A 21,273-nucleotide genomic window follows, 5' to 3' on the forward strand; every position below is an offset into this window, starting at 1 on the left:
TTACAACTACAGACTATTTACTGTTAAAAGAACATATGGCATGTGAACAGTCCCCAGGAATGGGTTGTTTTAATTTGTCTGATTTCTCTCAGACTGTTCAAGTTCAGTTGGACAATATCCACCATATCATAGATAAGTTTTCACAAATGCCTAAGGTGCCTTAATGGTTTTCTTGGTTTCACTGGAGATGGCTGGTAATTACAGGTATGCTTTGGTTTTGTAACTCTACTCCTATTATGTTAATGTGTGTGCGCAATTTAAGTAGTAGCTTAAAACCTATATATGCTGAAGTTACTCTACAAGAAGATATGTCAAAGAAATAATCAATCTTCCCATGTTTTCTTCCGCCTGCTACTTCTATAGCTTTTCTTCTTCCTTCCTAATTACAACCCTTAAATAGAATTCGTGCCTCATATCAAATTTACCATGTATCATAACTCCTCCAAGTGGTAAAGATACCACAAGACAAATGCTGGGCATAGAAGCCACAGGGCATAAATATGCAAAGAAGTAAAAAGCTAACCTTTTCAAACAATAAGGCTTCTCTCTCAGTTACCAACTTCACATTTCCCTGTATGGCCCCGGAAGATGACTGGTTAGCCAGAGACGGGTAAGATTCCTCAAGGGAGGAACAACCTAAGACAGGCACAGTCGCAGAGGGGCCATCAGGTGAGAAATTGGGGATCAACAGAGGTGAGGCTTAGAACCTCACCCCCCCTGTTCTGAGAGAAACCTTCTGCATACGTGGATGTTTTATTGCCCTGGTCTAGCTTGGATTAACACATAGTCTACAGGCACACACCTGATCATCTACATTTGCTCTCTTACAACACTAAACTATGTTTTCTACCTTTATCTTGTATCTACCTACCACTTCAGCATTTTATTAAAAATAATAATAATAAAGAGAGAAATGTGGTATCCACATATAAATCAAGTATAAAAACCAAATGAGTATTCATATTTGAACTGACTGTTTAGAGTTCATAATGCATGAGCAAAACCGAAAGTTTCTGTGATGACTCCCCTTGTACTGTTCACTATGTAACTTATTCATTATGTAAGAATTTGTTCTACATGTAAGAACTTGTTTGTTATGCCTCAGAAGATTGGAGACTGACGAAAATTAGGCTTGGGGTGGATTAATGATTGTGCATTGAGCATTGACTCCCCTATACGGAATTTTATTGTCGTTAACAACCAGTTGATCAATAAATATGAGAGATGGCCTCACAAAAAAAAAAAAAAAAAAAGGACAGACTTCCAATGGTAAAATAAATAAGTAACCGGGATGTAATGTATAGCATAAGGAATATAGTCAAGATATTGTAACAGCTTGGTAGGGTGATAGCTGGAACCTAGAATTATGTATATAAATGTCCTACCACTGTGTTGTACACTTGAAACTAATGTAATGTAATACTGTGCGTCAACTACCCTTCAATAAAAAATAATTATTTAAAAATAATAATAATAATAAATAAATAAATATTATGCTGAAACATCAACGAAGATGAAATGTAACAATCAAAAGAGCTATGGGCAATCAGTCTGATGGAAATAATAGTACACAATCAGATATATGCCAAGTAAGCAAGAATTTTAATACACATTGGAATATACATGGACAGCAATTCTGTAAAATAACCTAGGTTTTTACCAGGTTACTAATTTTCAATGTAATTAAACAGATTAGCTTTTCAATACTGAAAAGTATACATGGAATGACTGAAGAGGTAAATATATTTTAAAATATATATACGTCAATCTGGGTTAGTAAGTCTTAGTGCAACTGAAAAAATTACATTTTATGGCACAAGTCTATTGAAGAAAATTATCTGATAATGTAGGCAAGTTTTAGTTTTCTACAGCGTCATTCAGAAACCACCTGCATACACGAGGTCAAACTGCAAGGCTGCCCCGGCTCTGACCCAGCACGTGGAGGCTGTCACTTACCTGGAAGAGCTCTCTAAATGAGGGGTGGGCCATAGGGTTGGGAACAAAAGGCAGGGCGTAGAAAGGCAGAAACTCCGTGGTCTGGCTCAGTGCTGCCCCTTTGGTCTCCAGGTAGGTTTTGAAATAAGAAATCCTTTCGTCCAGTTCCTCTTTGTCCTGCAAGGAAGGGAAGCCGCCGGTCTGAGCTCTCCTGCTCTGCGCCCAGGCTGCCCACCGCCCCCAGCCTCTCCAGGGCTCCCTCAGTCCCAGCCACGATGCTGGCACTGTCCCTACCTGGCCCAGAAAGCACGCTGTCTCCTGTCATTCTCACGCCACCCTCAAGCTGCCCCTTGATGACACTGTCAGGGATGTCAGGGGACTAGAGATAGAGTTCAATACGTTGCTCTTTTACTTTCTCATATCCTTAACATTCTTCATAAACATCATTTTTAATAGCAGGACAAAACCTCATCTGTGGGCCTATTATAATTTATTTAACCAATTTCCCCATTATTAGAGATGTGCATTATTTCCACTTTTCAGATATCTGAAATATTTGTCTGCATGTTCATGATTCCCTTAGAAGAGGGTGAAAGGTGAATAGGTGTATCTTTATAGTTTTTTGAAACAGCAGCTTCCATATTATTACACCTTTCCTTTACTAAGCTACCCAGGGACTGGTCTTGCCTACTTCACTAATTCCAAGTGTAATTCAAGGCAGGCCTCTCAGTTTTCAATTTCCTCCTGGGCCTCAATGAGAAGGTGAGAGGAGCTGAACTGTTCAACCTGGAATCTGGGGCTTTCCTTCCCTGAGCACCCTGGCCTCGCTGGTTACGCACACCCTGGGTACATCTGTTATGCGCACAGATGAAGCCTGTTCTGATCAACACATCTCACTTGGTCTACACTGTGAAGTGCTCTTCTGACCACCAGACTTAAAAAATATATAATATTTATTAATCTTTTTATCTTACAAAACAATGGAAAACTTAGAAAACATTGGAAGCAATGATAAATGGCCATAAAACTAAATTATTGCTCATTTGCAAAATATAACATTAACATTCTCCCTTAACACACCAGCAGACCAACCCAATCACAAGGTGGACCTACAGGTCTCCCTACGGAGTGTTTCAGAAGATAGATGGCAAAGTGGATGTGAAGGTAGAACTCCAACTTCTGGGCAACGGAGTCTCTATCTGGGATGGAACTGGGAATGTGCTCCTCCCACAAGTCGAAGAACACCTTCTGGTCTCCACTGTCAAATGCAGCAATGAGGTCCTTCTGTGGAGAAGAGATCACACTGAACCCCTGGCATTAGGGATGCCGGTTCTCCAATATCCAAACCTCCTGCAGTTCACCCAATATTTTGGACACCCCATATGCTCCATGGTTTTATCGTGAGGAAAACTTGGTCTCCTTTTCCAAGATAAGGGACAGAAAAATAGAGCTCCAGAAGGCTTCAAGCATCTTAGGCTGAGATTCCTGCAGACCGACCCTGGTTGCAATATCTAGCCTGGTCATTATGAAGAACAGATGAAACATTTAGGGTCTCTGAAGTGGATGGAATCAGGTAAGCCCAAAGACTTAAGACCAAAAAACTCATGGGCACATAAATACACTGAAGTCACCCTTTGGACTTGCTGACTCACAGAGTGCAATTGATAAAAACAGGCCAGACGCAGAGCCCAGCCAGACAGCAGCAGAACAACCTCATACATACGGAAGCTTGCTGCGGACAGCACAGTGACCAGGTCCCTGAGTGGCTGGGGGCTCCTACACACTGACCCAGTCGATCTCAGGCCTGAGAGGTGGGCATGGCCATTTGCTCCCTGTTGCCATAAGCATCACTGGCTGAGATGGCCCTGTGGGGAGTGACTGCAGAGCTCAACATACCCACTAATGACTGTCTGTGTCCACCAGTTACAGGAACAGGGAAGCATGGGCTGGAGTGGAGGAGGCAGTACAGACCTGGTGCCATTCCAACCTCAGCTGTGAGAGTCTGAGGATGTGGGGCAGAGTTTCCTGACTTATGTGCAATAGTTGAAATAGAGAAATCTGGAGACAGGAGGTGGCAATTATCATGCCACCTGGTCCCCAAGAAGAATGATGACTGATCCATCACAAATTCCTGCTACATAATTTTGTAGATTTAGGTATAAAACAGAGCGGCAAGAATTTCCTGACAGTCCAAACTTTGTATCAGATGTCCAAGATACTCAGACCTACTTTTGTGCTCAACTGCAAAAGCTTTTCTGAGACTGGATTTTCTGTGAAATCACCTCTACCCAATATCACCATTATTTATCCCATTATTTGGTCATCGTTCTTTTATACTTAAAAAAATTTAGTTTTCCTGTATAATTACCTTTTGTTAGGGTACATATTCTATTTGTTTACAAATGAGTTTGTTAACATTAAACAATGGGAAGGTACAGAGAACAGTGTTGCAGCATTTGGTTATACTTAAGTCAAAGACATTCGTTCATAAAGAATCTTCAAATGTGAAGATTTTGTATTCAAAAATGCTCTCCATGTCATGTGATCAAGAACTGTCTCTGAACACTACCCTACTCTGAAAGGGACTGGCATACATTTGAATGAAACTCGGAATTTTTCAGTCAGCCCCACAGTGAACTTCTCCCTCCTCGGCACCGGCCTCATTCTGTTCCTCGGCCTCGGACACAGTGCGGGATGGCCGGTCGGCAGCTGCGGGGAAGGAGGTGCTATAGCACAGCACAGGCAGCCGAGCACCAGCACCTCTGAAAGAACTCGGGGGAACCCGGCCTGAGGACCCCTTTTATTGTTGCCTACTGATACAAAGCTGAAGGGGATCCCCCCAAGCAAGGCTTTGCTGCGGCCCTGCCCTGCCTGCCTCTGTGGAGCTCTGAGCAAACGCTGCAAACCCCGCGAGCCCTTCTGGGGGCAGCAGTCCCCCAGGAGAGCTGCCGTGGCCAAGGGCTCTGTGTGAATGAGGTGAGCGCAGATTCTCATGGCTATGTTTAGGCTTGGAGTTGAGGTTATTTTCTTAGTGTGGCTTGGCAGAGTCCACATGTCAAACAGGCCATCTACAGTGTGTTCCAAATTCTACATTAGTAGACCTGGGACCACAAACCTCTGCTGTCACTATAATCACATCTATCATTCATCCTAAGGTATGACTCATATTCTGTACTTGGAAATAGTTTCTGTGTTTAAAAAATGTATCTGCACACAAAGCAATCAGTGTTATAATTCATATGGTCACCAAATATTAATGAACTTCTCTAATGCAAACCATGATCATGGCCAGAATCACCAAGTTCACACCACCAATAGGAACACAAACACACACACTTCCTACAGAACTGTGCTCAGGAAAACTCAATTTGCTGAGTGCCACTAACACTGAGGGTATTTTGCTAAGCTGCTGCTCCAGGTATCTTTGTTTGGGAAATTTTGTTTGGTACAGCTGTTTATTGGATGAGCAGAAAAGATATGCTTGCAGCAATAGCAAGGTTCAAGGTCTTTCAAGTTACACAAAAATGGACCTAAATACTCAAAGAAATGCAAATCAAAACCACAAGATACCACCTCACACTCATTAGGGTAACTGCTATTTAAAAAAGAAAAAAACAGAAAATAACAAGTGTTGGTGAGGATGTGGAGAAACTGTAACCCCTGAATGTAAAATGGAGCAACCGCTGGAAAACAGTATGGAGGTTTCTCAAAAAATTAAAAATAGACCTGCCATATGAGTTAGTACTCTTACTTCTGGATATACATCCAAAAGAACTGAAAGCAGGATTTCAAATATATATTTGTACACCCATAATATTTGTAAACAGCATTCACAGCAGCACTATTTACAACAGCCAAGAGGCGGAATCAACTTAACTGTCTGGTGGGTGAATGGATAAACAAATGTGGTATACACAAATAATGGAATATCCCTCAGCCTTAAAAAGGAAGGGAATTCTGTCACATGCAACAATGTGGATGAACTTTGAGGACACTGTGTTAACTGAAATAAGCCAGTCACAAAAAGACAAATACTGTATGATTCCATTTAGATAAAGTATCTTTAGTCAAATTCATAGAAACAGAAAATAGAGCAGTGGTAACGAGGAGCTAGGGAAGCAAAGAAAAGAGAGTTATTCTTTAATGGGTATAGTATCAGATTTGCAAGATGAAGAATTCTGAAGATCTGTTTCCTAACACTGTAAATATACTTAACACTACTGAATTGTACACTTAAAACAGTTAAGATGGGAAATTTTATGTTTTTTTTAATCACAACTTTTTGAAAAAAGGACCTGAAGACACATTTAAATATTCTCAGATGCAGTTGGAGCTGACATGTAATGTCAGACCAGTTGCAAAAAGTACCCAGCAGCCATTTCTGGAGGTACCAGGTACACAGAGAAGCTTAAGATTGGAACTTATCCTGTATGACTGCATAACCTGGTTATATGTAAGCTTCACAAAAGATTCTGACTGTCTGCTATTAGGTATTGAGAATTTGCTACATTCCTCCCAATGCTACCTTCAATTAAGAAATGTTCCCATACCCTTACAACTTATAGGGTAAAGGTGGGTGGTCCTTCTTTCTGAAGGTACTGGGGAAACTAGGTGAGTGCCCAGGAGTGAGGCTGATATTCTGAAGAACAAGCTTCTCTCTAATTAAGAACAGCCTCTGTTTCTAACAATGACTATATTCTTGTTTCATGTTCTGAAATGTTTGCTCTGGGGTCGGGAGGTGCCCTGTCAGGCTGCCTGAAGCATCCACAGAGTGGTCTGTGTGTGAGGCAGTGCAATTCATTGTCCAGGTATCTGAGGCCTGGAAGGGGCACTGGGCAGGGGGCTCAGCCCCACTTCAAGCTCTATAGGCCACTTCAACAATGCCCCCACTCAGTGGCACTCCCTACAAGGCCACTGTGGAGTCAGGGACCAGGAGCGGATGGTGGTGGCTACAGCCTGACCTCTAGCTCTTCAATGGGACCCTCAAGCCAAACGTCAAATTTTTTGGAAGAAGGTGTATTAAAACATAAATTTATTAAAATAATAAAATCACACAAAGCTGAAATATGCTGCTTCCGAAAATAGTATGTTTTCTTGTCACTTAAGTGCTCAAGGTGAGCCAATCACTTGTACCCAGAATGTTACAAATAGGATGGCAGCAGCAAATAATGGTTGCTGCGGGGACCTATGTTTAAAAAAAAAAACAACAATAATTTTTGTTGTTATCCTCTTCGAGGTCCTTTGAAGCCCTGAGGGTGACTGTACAGTCTCTGCCTTTTACTGGTCCCTGGTATTCAAAGACCTTTGCAAGCCTTCCTTTGACAGGACACTGCCATGTCAAGATGACTCTTGATCTCTGCCGCTCCAACCTCCCCAAACTAGAAAGCAAGGGCCACGAGGGCACAGATTTTGTTTCATTTTGTTTAATACTGTGTCTCTGACCAGGTTCCCAGTAACAATACCAACATTCTCTAGAGGTTGGAGAACTTTGCTACAAGTTAAGAGGATCTTTAGTATCAACAGAGATTAAAGAAACGCAAAATATTACCTGGATTATCAATGATTGGGAGTCCTTTAAAGAGCCACCTGTTGTTTTAGATAATGGTTTTCCTTTTATTTTGCATTCTTTTGAAAATGTTTTCAAGGTGTCTTCAAATTCGGCAAAGTCTAAATACTATAAGAAAGAACATAAATGTGTATATATTTCTGTTTTAATATCAACAAAGCAACTGTCTTTGATGTAACCGTACTGGCTCAGTATTATCACCAATCTACAATGAGGTCAGTGAACAGTCATATCTGGGAGAGTAATGTGAGATCCAGCTTAGAATTTACTTGTCAATCTATACACTCAAAGCCTAGAAAGACAGTATCATAGGTAAGATTTATTCATAGAAAACAAATTTGCTTTCAGAAGAAAAATGTGAGCTGTATACTTCATTATCATTAATAGGAAGTAAAATGGTGTGTGCAATAATGGTCTGAAAAAGACAAAAGCGACCAGCTGAAGGCCTGATGGCTTTGGGTCTAGTAGGTCTCTGGGAATTTGTTACTTGAAACAGGGGCATTAGAGAGAATGCCCGCCCCTGAGCACAGATGATAAGTCATTAAAACATGGGCAAAGTCATCCATCAGTGACCGTCAAGCACAGCGTGGATGATCACTGCCCATCCTGAAGTGCCTTCCCCACTGCTTTCCGTAACACAGACGGCTGTCCTTCACACCCCTCCACCCTCCTCAGTCTGTGTCCACCCCACCTGTTGGTTTCCACCTCCTCTAACTGGACTGTTTCCCCAGGTCCTGTCCACAACCTCTGTTGCGATGGCTTTTAAAAATTTATTCATGATCCCACCAACAAATTCCAAAGCTGAATTTCCAGCGTGGATGCCTCATCCTTGCTCCACTGCCATGTCTCTCAATGCCTAATGGACAGGTTAAACAAAGTAAACCAGCAGCAACCATTTCTTCAGCACCAACTATGTGCTATCCCCTTGCTCAAAGCAGGAGAGAATACCCAAAAGCACGAGGTGTGGTGTGGATAAAGTGAGGGTTCCTGTGGCCCAGAGTCTCACCTGGCCCTGGCTGGCTAGCTCACTACACACGTGTGGGCAATACGTCATTACCGACTCTATATAAAGAGCTCCGCCCAGTGCTCTGGGCTACACGGTGGCACGGCTGCACAGTCGCAGGAGAGCAGAGACTGGAGTGGGGGCAGCACCAAGGACAGAGACTGAGACGGCTGTGGGGGCAGAGAGGCCCAGAGGCAGAGACCAGCTTGCTGCGTGCAGACTTGCTCTGAGTGGACGGGATTCTAGTGACTGACCTGCCACTGTGGGACTAAAATTGGGTATGAGCCCTTTCACCCCAAGAACGTTCCACTGTCATTTCTTTGGCCTCACTGAATCCATAGTGAACTTGTCCAGGGCTGAAACCCATTGGCAAGACATGTGGATCCTACCCTTCCAAAGCTTCCAAAGCTTCCAAATGTAGGAAACCTAAATGTCCATTAATAGGCAACAAGTTAAATTATGATGCAGCCTCTTGATGAAATATTCTATGGCATTAAAAGGTATCACAGGAAGATGTTAATGCTATATTATTGTTGATAGACAAAAGCACAGAACAATGGGTATGGTATCATTCCATTTGTAAAACAAACCACAGACCTGACTCAGAAAAAAGTATGGGAAGATAATACACTAAACCATTAACAGTGGTCACTGCAGGAGTCAAATAGGAGAAATTCACTTTTTATATTTCTACACTGTTTGAATCTTTTACCATAGCAGGTATTATATAATTTTCTTTAAAGAAAGTTTTTTTGTTTTTTTTTTAAATAAAGTTTTTTAAATACCTTTGAGATTGCGATTTAGCTATGAAGAAAACACATGGATAATTATATAATGGAAAACATAACTCTAATGTAAGGCTAGGAAAAACATTACAAGGCACTACAGAATTTATTGCATGATAAAATATACATTTTAAAAATCTCTGTTTTTGTAAAACATACCTCTTTCACTAGTCCAAGTAATTCTGATTCAGGAGCCAGAATATCCCCCATATTGAACTGTTACTGTCAATCCTCACAGCAAAAATCTGTACAAAGCAAAAATATAAGACAAAAGTTTTCATTTCAACCATCTGTGAGATCATAAAAAGGTGGCTGGGATGGGCAGAACAATGGCCCCCAAACATGTCCATGTTCCAGTCCCCAGAAGCTGTGAATGTCAGACTGCAGGGCAAGAGGGAATTAACATGGCAGATGGAATTAAAGTTGTTAATCAGCTGACCTTAAAAGAGGGCACATGTGTACCATTAGCAGGGGGGCCGGATGCAATCACAGGGGGCCTTATAAGGGAATGAGGGAGGAGCAGCATCAATGTCAGAGTGACAGCAGTGTGAGGAAGACTAGACCGGCCATTGCTGGCCTTGAAGACGGAGGAAGGGCCAAAGCCAAGGAATGAGTTCAGGCAGCCTCTAGAAGCTGGGGAAGGAAAGGAACAGATTCTCCTCTGGAGGCCCCAGAAAGGAACAAGTCCTGCCAAACACCTTGATTTCAGGCCAGTGAGAAGCATTTCAGACTTCTGACCTCCAGAACTGTGAAATAATAAATCCAGGTTGTTTTAATCCACTAAGTTTACGGCACTTTATTGCAGCAGCACGAGAAAATACAGTGGCTAAAGTAAAAAGTAATTCTTCTATAACAGCTATTTCATTCTACAAATGAATGTGGCTGAGGATTGGCAGGTGGTATAAATGAGAAAGTCAGGAATTGCTAGTGAAACTGTGAAACTGTTTTATTTTTCTAATGTACTGTAATGTGATGTATGTAATTCTAATAGTCAAAACGGCAAAGGGCATTTTAGAACAAAATAGAATTTAATGATAAGATTAATTCATTTACTTTAAAGAATAGATTAGAATTAATCTGATGTGAATGAGTAGAGTCACCAATCTCACACCCTGTCTCCAAGCAAAACATACCAAGCATCAGGTACTACTAACAAATCTTTAATGTTAACCAAAGACCACAATTATTCGGCCTTCCAATAATAGAAGAGAAGGTAGTGAGCATTTACATAAGTGTTAATACAAGGCTCATGCACTAGAGAATTATTAGGTCAGTTTTAAAAAAAATTACAGGGATGCCTACCATCACTTTATATTTCTGAGACATTAAAAAAATAAAACACTGAACTTTGTCTTTTTTTTAAATTAATTATTTCTATTTTCCTGCCCTCACATATACCCAAGGCAGCCATTCCCTGTGCCTCACTCCTAGGCTTTTAACCCAGGCTGGTTGCCCATAATCCTAGATAAATGAAAAGTTTGGGCTCTAATACTAACTATGTCATTCACCGGCATCTGATTTGGGGCTAAGTCACTGAAACTCAGAGGCTTTTTTCATCTGTAAAGTAAAAAGGAGAATTTATTTAAGAATTTCCAAGAATGCATGACACCGAACCTCACATTTTTCTGCCCATCACAGTGCATTTTATTTGAATCACTTGAACACAAGTCTGGAAGATTAAATTTTGTAAATTTCCCCTTACATTCTCTTCTCTCTCTCACTGTCATTGTCTTGTGGCATCATCTCTCGTAAGGTAGTGTGACATGACCTCTCATCACCTCTCTCTCCACTTCAGTCTGATTTCTGTACTATTAACAAGTGATCTTTCTCCTGCTTAGGACCCTGCTGTGGCTTCCACTCCCCCACCCCCCAGATGAAGACAAAACTCCTTCGGCCCAGCTCTCAAAGCCTATGCAGCTTGGCATCCTGCATGCGCCCTTGGCTCTGGTGGCTCCACCCACAGGCCCCCCAGCACACGCCCTCCCTCCCTCAAGGACTTGTGCTTACTGCTCCCTCTGCCTCCTTGCCCTTCTTCCAGACACCCACATCTCATTCAGGTCTCTGCTTAAATGTCACCTCCTCTGAGACGTTTGGCCTGACTACCCTTTCTGAGCAGTCCACCCATCATCCCTTTTCCTGCTTTATTTTGCTCAACAGTACTAACCACTACCGACTTCCTTTTGTTAATGTATGGCTTGCCGTCGTTCCCCAGCCCAGGACACAGAGTCCACAAGGAGGACAGCTGTTCCCTTGGCATCCCCAGTGCCTAGAGCAGTGCCCGGCACAACACAGTGTTCAAAAATACTTACTAAATAGAAATAATTTCAGACATGAAGAAAGCAGAGCAAGGAAGAAGAAAGAGCTTGGAGAAGAGGGGTATGGAGTCATTTTAGATAGGTGGTCCAAGAAGGCCTCACTGCAGACATTTGAGCAGAGACGTGAAGTGAGTACTTCCCAGATCTGGGAAAGAGGGATTTACAGGTGCAGAGGCTCTGGGGTGCAGGCGGAGAAGAGCAGGGAGGACAGTAGAGGCGGAGAACAGCCATGTCCAGGTCAAGCAAGCCCTGAGTAAGCAAGCATCCTGGGCTTTTGTCAGAGAATAAGTGGGAAGCCCGGAGAGTGCAGAGGAGGTCAAGCAGGCCCCGTGCAAGCCTGGACAGGCGGAGGAGGGCCCCCAGCCTGGTTTACATTCCTTAGTGAGCACAGTGTGTGCTGGGTGGAGAGGGCTTTGGGAAACCACGGACGGGAACAGGCAGACAGCAGGAGGCCACTGCAAAGCCGAGCTGGGGATGAGGGCAGTTTGGATGCGACAGGAAGCGTGTGAAAGGTGGTGGTGGCACGACCTGCTTGTGGACTGAATGTGGGACGTGGGGGGAAGAAGGGAAGGATGACACCTGGGGCCTGAGCACTTGGGGCCATAGTATGCCATTTGCTGAACTGAGGGAAACCCGGGGAGGGACAGTCTGAGAGGGGAAACCAAGAAATCCATGTTGGCTGTAAGTGTCAGGTGCCTGTGAGGCCTCTAAGTGGGGCTGCCGACAAGGTCGGTGAATGTGAGTGTGGAGTTAAGGGGAACGCAGGGGCTGGAGACGAGCACCTTCCTCAGCATAAAGACGGCACGTCAGAAGACGAGTATCCTAACCAAACGTGACCCCCGAGGAGAAAGCGTAGTTGGAGAAGACAACAGGCCCATGCCTGAAGCCTGGAGCTCCCGGGACCTGAGAGGTCGGGAAGAAGAGCAGCAGCCAGCAAGAGAGACACACCAAGGGCAGCAACCTGTTGGGGGTCACACCAGGAGACTGACACCCTGGAGGCCAAGTGAGGGTGTCCCCCATATCAACTGTGACTGCGTGGTCGAATAATGTGAGGGCAGAAGAATTAATCACTGGATTTGGCAAAATGGAGTGTGAAGGTGAGCTGGTAAGAGCAGTGAGGGCATGTGTCTGATTGGCACAGGGAGATCTGAACCAAATTCAGAGGAGAGATGACACAGTGACTGGAAAGAGATGGCCAGTTTTTAATAAGATACTGTAAGCTCCATGTTTATAAGTTGATGGAATGACCCGGGAAGAGAAGGAAAAACTGATGATGGCAGAAGAGGGAGGAGACGGTGAAGGAAGCAATGTCCTTGACACACCCAGCGTCCAAGTGGAAGGCCAGGCCTTAGACAGGGGCAGGGGCAGCGCATGCCCTGACACAGGGATGGCAGAGGATAGGGGCAGTGACCAAAGCAACAGACAGACTTAGCGACCAGAAGGAAAACAAGGAACAAGGTCATCAGCTGACAGTAAGAAACACGTTGGCAGTGTGAAGAGGGGGAAGGTGGGAACCAAATCGACTCTGAAAACACATCCACCTTCTCCTGATGCTTGTGCAAATGAAAATTCCTAGCACTGCCCTGATCTTACTGAACACCGCGGCAGGCACGATGCCCAGAAGTTGCTTTAAACAAGCCCTCCAGATTAGCTGCATGCACACCCAAGTTTGAGAACCACTGTTCTAACTTTACAAAGAAACTGAGAAAAGAGAACTTCTTCAGTCACCGTTGAAGGTTGCAATGGCAGCTTCTAAATTTCTGAACAGGGATTTAGGACCTACAAGCTGATTAAATAAGGGGAAGACAATGAGATTTGTCTGGAAGACTAATTTGCATAGCAAGCATCCTGTTTTTGCTTAGATATATTAAAATCTGGGCTGAAACTGGGTGCCTGGGGAGGCAGGTTAGCTGATGGAGATAACGAAGGGGATGGATCTAAAAGCCCAGGTCCCCCGCCCGCGCCCCCATTACCCAGCTAGACAACTTGGGGCCTGCTTCAAGTTTGGCCCACCGCAGCAAAGATCAGGGACTACCTGCGGGAAAGTGGTCGGGATGTCCAGGAGGACGCCTGCGGCCCACGCCAGAGTCGAGTCCAGGGAGGCAGGCGAGAAGTGGGGGCACCAGGGAGTGGCTGCCGAGCTGGCGCATCGGGGTTTTCCTCTTGGGCGAGGGCTCAGCAGAGGCTAGGCTTTCGGGACCCACCATTGCTCTCCAAGCCCCGGGACGCTGCTTACCTGCTGCTCTGCCTCAGACACTCGCGCCTACCCGGCTCGGCCGCCACCTTTACAGCAGTCGCCCCGGCAACCGCCGCCGTCATCACGTGAGGTGGCGCAGCCAATCCCCGGGCGCAGCTGGCGCGGAGCATCCTGGGAGGATAGGCGGGAGCCTTGGGAACGGTGGCTGTTAACCTTGCTGACGGCGGGGCCGACGGTTGGGGTCCAGTGCTCGATGCGGGACGCGCGCTGTCCTGCCGCTTGTCCCTACCGCCTCCCGACGACTTCCCATTCATTCGTTTCCCCAGACGTGGGTCCGGGCACTGTGCCGGCCTGGGGATGAACCGGACCAGGCCCAACCCCTGACCATCAAGGAGCTGGTACCACAGGGAAATAAAAACCGGCGAGAAGATTACGGTACAGCGCAGCGTTACTGGAAAAACAAATAGGCGTTGTTATTCCCAATTTCCAGTCATGACCCAGGACTACTTAGAACCAAAAGTGTCGCACCTTATCTGCCGTCAAGCTCCAGGATCAGGGTTCCACACCGCTGCAGACGTTTCCAGGGATTTTAGAGAAATTTTTTCCCCAGGTGATTCGGGTTCTTAAAAATAAAATAGGGGCTCAAATCCCTTTCTGCACGTGGAGCTTTTGAACTGAAGTTCACCAGCACTGAAAGAGCGCCTGCGAGTCACAATCTTTGTGATTCGGGGTGATAACTGGAACAAGTAGATACGATTTTTTGATAAAGTTAATAAATATTTAAATACCTGTAACTCTTCAGTTGTAATTTTAAAACTTCCTTCAAATCCTTGAACACTTGAATACTTAATAACTATTAAATTGGAGAAGTCACTAAATCAAACTCAGTATATTTAACCCATTTGATATATCCTTGTGTGACTACAAAGAATACTTTTGTCACAAAGGCCAAACTGCTTGGACCTGAAGCTGGGCAGTACCCAAGTTGGCTGTGCTGTATATTGCCCATGAGTTCAGAGCAGTACTAACTGCCTAGCCTCGATTCTTAGGTTTGCTAAAGCTTCCCATTGGCTTTAAATGATCTTGTTTGACCACTCTAGTTTTCCTAAAGTGAGACACATACTGCCAGTGGATCCAAAATGACTTTGTAAAATGTTTAATTATGAAATTTTCAAACATACGCAAAAGTAAAGAGAGAATCATTTAGTGAAGCCCCATAAACCCACCACTCAAGATTCTAGGATTGTCAAGATATTGCTGCTGGGAGAAAATCGACCCCAAATTCAATTCTTGGGATATGCAAAGTATTTCAGGGGAGCTAACCAGCTTTGCGCTGGCCATCAAAGGGATGACTGAGCTCTGCATTCAAGGGGCAAATCTGAATCTTCTGCAGTTGACAGCCCTTTTTAAGACCCCACCCTTGGGTACCACTGTCTTACCAATGGGTCTCAGCCCCGGGCAAGTTCACTATGGATTCAATGTGACCAAAGAAATGACAGTAAAATGTTCTTGGGGTAAAAGGGTTATACCCAACTTTTATTTCCACGGTGGCAGGTCAAACACAAAAATCCTGTTCACTCAGAGCGAGTCTGCAGGCAGCAAGCCAGTCTCTGCCTCTGGGCCTCTCTACTCTCACAACTGTCCTCTGGCTCTGTCCTCGGCGCTGCCACCACTCCAGCCTCTGCTCTGCTCTCCTGCAGCCTTGCAGCCATGCCGTGTTATATAGTCAATAACAATGTATTGCCCACACGTGTGTAATGAGCTAGCCAGCCAGGGCCAGGTGAGAATCCTGGCCACAGGAACTTTCATTTTATTCACAACAACACATAAAGGAAGAGGGTGCAAACTCCCAAAGAGAGTAAGTTGGAGAGGGTGAAGCCACCTAAATTCAGCCCTGTAAGGCTGACCCTCTCAGATAAACCTGGGAGCCAGCTGCACCAGCTTGTCCCAGAGCTCCTGCAGGGGGCGTTCAGACCAGGAACCTGTTTCTGAGCAAGCACAGGGCCTGGATCTAATCGGCAGGTTGAAGGAGGAACACACTGAAATACCAAGTGCAAATTAAAATGTAGAGATGCTGCTGTAGAAAAAAGAACGCCAACTTCCAGCAAAGTCTGGTTTTGGTCACTGCCCAAACTCATGATGTGTGGGGGATCCAGATCTCTGCTCCCTGGTCCAGAGTCCACGTAGAGGAGGAACTGAGTCTTGGTATCTCCTGAGGACTACTTGATTTGTTGCAAGGAGATCACCCTCGGTGGGAATATATAGCCCCCAAGGGAGCTGTCAGCAAAAAAAAGCGGGTAAGACTGGGAAGTGGGGACGACCAGACCATCTATCCTGGCCTTGGATGTCATCCTTCCTTGCCCTGTCCCAGGGATGTGGGTCACATCACAGTCCCCAGAAGTTCTGTGGCCTGGATGAAGTTGGCAAAAAGACCCAGGCCTTAAAATGGACTTCCAGAAGAGCAAATCTGGTTCCAAGGTCATTTCAAAGCAAGCACACTTCTGCAGAGATTGGTGGGACTCTCCTCTGTGGTGTTCATAAACACAGACACAGACATGGATACAAAAACAAGATTTTTAGCCAGGAATATCACTAATTTCTAAGCAAGTTAAACAATGTACATTGCAGGGCATATGAAATGAGCACAGAGCAGAAATGCTAAAGTGACTACATTGGGGTGGTTTCCGGGCAGGCTGACACACCTTGAGGACCAGCAAGACGTGGCACCCACAGATCTTTTGTTATGTGGCTGCCCCCTGTGTTTTGGATGGAAAGCTGCAGAAGGGATTCCTGTGAGCCACTAAGCATGGCCTGGCCTCGGTGCTGTCAGCCTGAACAGCAGTCTTACTTGCCCCAAATAGCCTTTTCATTATGATTATTGCTTTCACTGTGAGACCTACATGTGGCCTAGAGAGGGGAGTGTGAGACAAAGTGGGCTCCGAAACAAATCATTGACTAATCTTAACAGAATGCTTCAGGAGGCGTATGTAGTCACATCAAATCTTTTTACCCTTCTCTCCACCAATAATGAATGACCCATGAGCTCAGGTGAAACTGAGGTCAAGGCTAAGATGTTGAAGGACGAAGCCCTTTACTGCCAACAGACATGCCAAACCCAGAGTGAGACCATGGGTGGTGAGGAGAGAATTTATAAGGACGGGCTCCGGCTTTCCCCAGATGTGCTCCTGGGAACTTGTTAGAAATGCACGTTCTCAGGCTCCGCCCAGGCCTGCTGGCTCAGAAACTCTGGGGCCCAGCGATCTAGACGACTCGGTGGGCTCCCCAGTGTGGGGAACCACTGGTCTGAAGGGTCTCGGGTAGAGCGCAGGGAGCGTCTGGGGCCCCAAGGCCAGACCCGCGGGGCAGGGCGGGCAGGGCTCCGGTGGAGGCAGCCCCGCCCGCGGCCCTGGAAGAAGCGAGCAGGGCAGTTTTCTCCCAGGGGCGCGAACCTTGGGGGCGAGGGTCGCCACAGTGACCTCCGGCTAGGAAGGATGGGGCCAGCCGGCGGTCTGGGGCAGAGCCTTAGGGAGCAGCAGCCCTACCGGCCCGGCCTGGGCGGAGATTCGGCTCCTGTCTGGGCCGCGGCAGCGCTGCCTCCCCGCCCAGGGCGGCCACTTCCAGGAAGCCGGACTTGGCGGTGCCCGCCCGGCGGGCCGAGCGCTGAGACAGTCCCAGAGTTCACACGCGCTCGGGAGCAGAGACAGTCCCCGCCCGGGAGACCTGGGCGCCACGGTGTCCCTCCCAACACCCGCCCCCAGGCCACCTGCTCCCCACCCTGCCAGCCCCCAGCCCCGACCCGAGAGGAAGCTGGGGCAGGGACACTGGAGCTGCCTGGGTGCAGCAGCCCGAGCAGACCCCCGCCTTTCCCCATTGAAAGCTCTCCCTTCAGTCTGGCCACTGCCTTTTCCCTCCCTGCCTCAGCTCCTTACAGGCAGACCAAGACTCCTCTACTCCAGGGACAGAAGCCCGGCTGGAAACAGCCCAAGCCAAGAGCGACTCGCTGGCTGGAATCACAGTGACGTGTGAGGTGGAGCTGGCCTCGCGCAGAGCTTGAAGCAGGACTCCAGCAACGCCTCCAGCTCTGCGCTGGCCTCTCTGCCCTTCTGGGCCCTGCCTTTGGCTTTGTGTGGGACTGGGACTGACAGGTCTCTCTGTGGCTAGGCCTGTAAGGTGTCAGCCCCCTGGGGGCAGTGGCGGCCTGCACTGAAATAACCCAGTGGGAAGGTTCTCCCTGGAGTTTAGGGGCCATGGGTGTCTGCTTCCAGTCCTCCCAGAGGTGGCTGCACCCTGCCCTTGGCTTTCTGAAATACCTCTGTGTAAACAGGGTAAAGCCCCCTTCTTTGCTGAGTGTGTTCACGCTGATCATTTCGCTTGCAAGGGATAGTCTGGACCTGCACAGGCATCCTGGGTGGCTCCTTCCCAGGCCTGCCTGCCTGCCCAGGAGGTGGAACTCTCCAGCAATAGGACAACAGGAGGGGCATGGCCCCATGCCCTGGCCCAGCTCTGCCACCCCCTCCTCCCTCTCACTACCAGTCAGCAGCGTGGCCTGGTTCTCCTCTGATTCCATACTGGGCCAGGTCCCAGGAGGGCTTGTCAAGAGCCTGTGGGGAGGTGCCAAAGTAGGCAGAGATGTTGGACTAGCATGCCAGGTAGCAGCATCTTGTCCAGGCTCAGGAGTTTCTTGTAAATAAAGTTTCGTTGTCCACTCCCCTGAGTATTTTCAGCCTCTGCTTTGAGTTGAGGCTCAGAAGCTGTCCAGGAAATGCGATATGAACCCTATCTATCTCGTGGGTTCAGGCAATATGGTCCAGCTGAGGGCCTGGTGCAGAGCCGACAGGTCAGCCTGCTGGGACAGAGATCAGCCTGCAGGAGCCTGGGGACATCCTGGAAACTGATACCAGAAAGCTGGGTGTGAGCAGAAGGGGCAGTAGCACTGAATACTGCAACAACCCGGGGCTTGGACAGCTGCTCTCTGGGCCCTCGGTGTACAGGCAGTCACGACTAGCACAGCAAGAGTGTGCCCCCCACCATGCAGGGGAACACCTGGCAGTTGCCTTCCAGTTCCACCTGCTGTGGCACAGCAGGTCCTTCCTCGAGGAAGAGCCCCAGGAGCAGAGCCATCGTGGAGCCACAGACCTCCAGGACAGCAGACCAAAGGTTCTGGCGTCAGCGGGACCACCTTAAAACACACATGTGGAGTGAGAGCAGTCCATGGGAGGGGACCTCCTGCTGTCAAGGGCCCCTAGTCCACCCCTCTGGAGCCCCCCGGGCAGGGGAAGCATGAGCAGCCCAGGTTGGGCAGTGCCCTTGCTCTGGGCCTATTGGCTGACGGGGGCTGAGAGGGAGATCCTCTGAGTCTGTAGGTTTCCCTGCTGGGCCGTGAGTGGTGAGGCCAACCAATGAAGGCTGGCCAGGGAGAGGACAGGGTCCCATTTGCATGGAGATGAAGGACATTTCTTTCTCCAGATTTCTTTTGTAGGCTGAGCACTAAGTTTGTTAGGAAGAACTTGGATAGGTCCTTTGGGGCGAGGGTGGGGTGAGGAGCGGATGGAGCTCTGCTTTCCTAGGGGGTGCTGATCCCCACGGCCTTTTTTGCATCTGAGCACTGTGGGCCTGAGCTGGGCCTCACCAGAAGTGCCCTGTAATAGAAGGGGATTCAGAGTCAGGGAGGAAGGGAGCCGGCAGGCAGGGTGCTGCTCTGGAGAGGATTGCAGTGCTGACTTCCTCAGAGAGGATTTGGGGGCCGGAAGTGTCTAAGAGGCAGGATGGTTACTGTGGGGTGGGCAGTATTGTGCCCCAGTGTCCCTTCTCCCCTTTACTAATAGTGATAACACCTGGGCACATGGTTCCCTAGCTAAAGCCGCGTCACTCACTCCTTCTCTGCCTCTGTCAAGACACAGCCTTCCTTCCGTCTGGGTCTGTGTCCTTGCCTCTTCTACTGGCGGTTCAGCCCTGGCCACGGGGATGAAAGCAGAAATGACGTGCACAACATCTGGGAAGTGTCCATCGGGAGAGGGTTGTGCCCTCTCCTTTGTCCTTCTTGGCAGCTAGAATGCTGGTGTACGGTTGGGAGCACAGGCCCCACGTGGGACCTGAGAAAGGACCCCATGCACAGCAGCTCTTTTAGTTTGCCGGGGCCACTGTAACAAATTTTCACTTAAGAAAACAAATGTGTTTTCTCACAGTTTAGGAGGTCGGAAGTCCTGAAATCAGGGTATCGGCGGGGCTGGTTCCTTCTGGAGGCTCCGACAGGGAACTGTTTCGTGCTTCCAGCTTCTGGTGGTTGCCAGTGATCCTTGGCGTTCCCTAGCTGTAGTTGCATCACTCACTCCATCTCTGCCTCTGTCGAGACACGGCCTTCCCTCTGTCTGTGCCTGTATCCTTGTCTCTTCTTATAAGGACAGCATTGGGTTTAAGGCCTCCCCTACTCTAGTATGACCTCATCTTAGCCAGTTATATCTGCAAGGATCCCAGCCTAAATAAGGTCACTCTCCGAGGTTCTGGTGAACATGCATTCTGGGGGGACACTATTCAGCTCAGTACACAGCACAACAGGATAGAGGAAGCATGCGTTGCAACATCACCGAGGCACACCAGGCCAGCCTGGCCCTGACTATCTGCAGAGCTGATGTACAGAGGGAAACAAACATCTGTCTTATTTAAACTGCTATCACCTTGGTTGTTCAGAGATGTGTGGTCAAATATAATTCACATCAATATAGCTCCTCAGAACCCCTCATACCATCAACATATTTCTTTGGTGGGGATTCTGGGTGAGTGAGTCCCCTTTATAGATGGGTGCAGGTTGAAAAATGGGGACAGAGTGCCTGGTTGCTGGAGCCTGAGGAGGAGAAGGGGCAGCTGACATCTGCCTGGCCCCAATCTGGCCGCAGAAGCCCTCAGGGCTCTGGTCTGTCCTGACCCACATTTTCTGACCCGTCTGTCCCCTGGAAATGTGTGTGCACCTGTCTGGAGGGTTGTGGACAGGTAATGTTCCTTATTTGCACTTGAAAGTCTGGCTTGCTCTGGATCCTCTCATCAGGAGCTCCTGGGGGCAGGGGGCACCGTGGAGCTCCAGCTCCAGCAGGGGGCCCTCGCCTGGGAGGCTGCTCTGCCCACCCCCTCCACAGCCCTCACGCACCTCCCTCTGGGAAGCTGTGTGAGCTGCAGGCGCCAGCCAGGGGAGGGCATTCATTTTCTCTGCCTGCTCAGCCCTCACATGTCCTTATAGGGTAGAGGCTGCAGCCAGCGGAGGCTAGGCCTGCTGGGAAGAGCAGGGAGGCAGGCGTCAGAGGGGTGGCTGCCCTGGGTGGTGAGTCTCCACCTTCCCAGACCCCCTTACTCACATGCTCTGTCATATCCTCTTTCCTGCCCTAAAATCAAATTCGCAGATAATAAAACCTACTTACCCATGTAATTTAAAAATAATCATTACAACGCTTTAACCATAATAAAAAGAAGAAATGAAAGGA

General features: G+C 47.5%; 1 protein-coding gene across 4 annotated transcripts in view; it reads right to left on the reverse strand.

The window, feature by feature from the left end:
• The window catches only part of ARMC9 (armadillo repeat containing 9), a 162,330-nt gene extending 147,794 nt beyond the window's left edge, over positions 1 to 14,536 (reverse strand). The window contains exons 1-5 of one of the 4 annotated variants that reach the window (XM_057503437.1): positions 13,841 to 14,536; positions 9,449 to 9,534; positions 7,484 to 7,609; positions 3,049 to 3,219; positions 1,957 to 2,112 (exon numbers count right to left, since the gene is read on the reverse strand). In XM_057503437.1, the coding sequence (XP_057359420.1) occupies positions 1,957 to 2,112; positions 3,049 to 3,219; positions 7,484 to 7,609; positions 9,449 to 9,499 (504 nt within the window). In that variant the 5' untranslated portion in view covers positions 9,500 to 9,534; positions 13,841 to 14,536. The other 3 variants (XM_036912378.2, XM_036912368.2, XM_036912375.2) reach the window with 3 other exon arrangements.
• Between the last annotated feature and the right edge of the window lie 6,737 nt (positions 14,537 to 21,273).

The sequence above is a fragment of the Manis pentadactyla genome, chromosome 6 (assembly GCF_030020395.1).
Source record: "Manis pentadactyla isolate mManPen7 chromosome 6, mManPen7.hap1, whole genome shotgun sequence".
Taxonomy (NCBI): Eukaryota; Metazoa; Chordata; class Mammalia; order Pholidota; family Manidae; genus Manis; species Manis pentadactyla.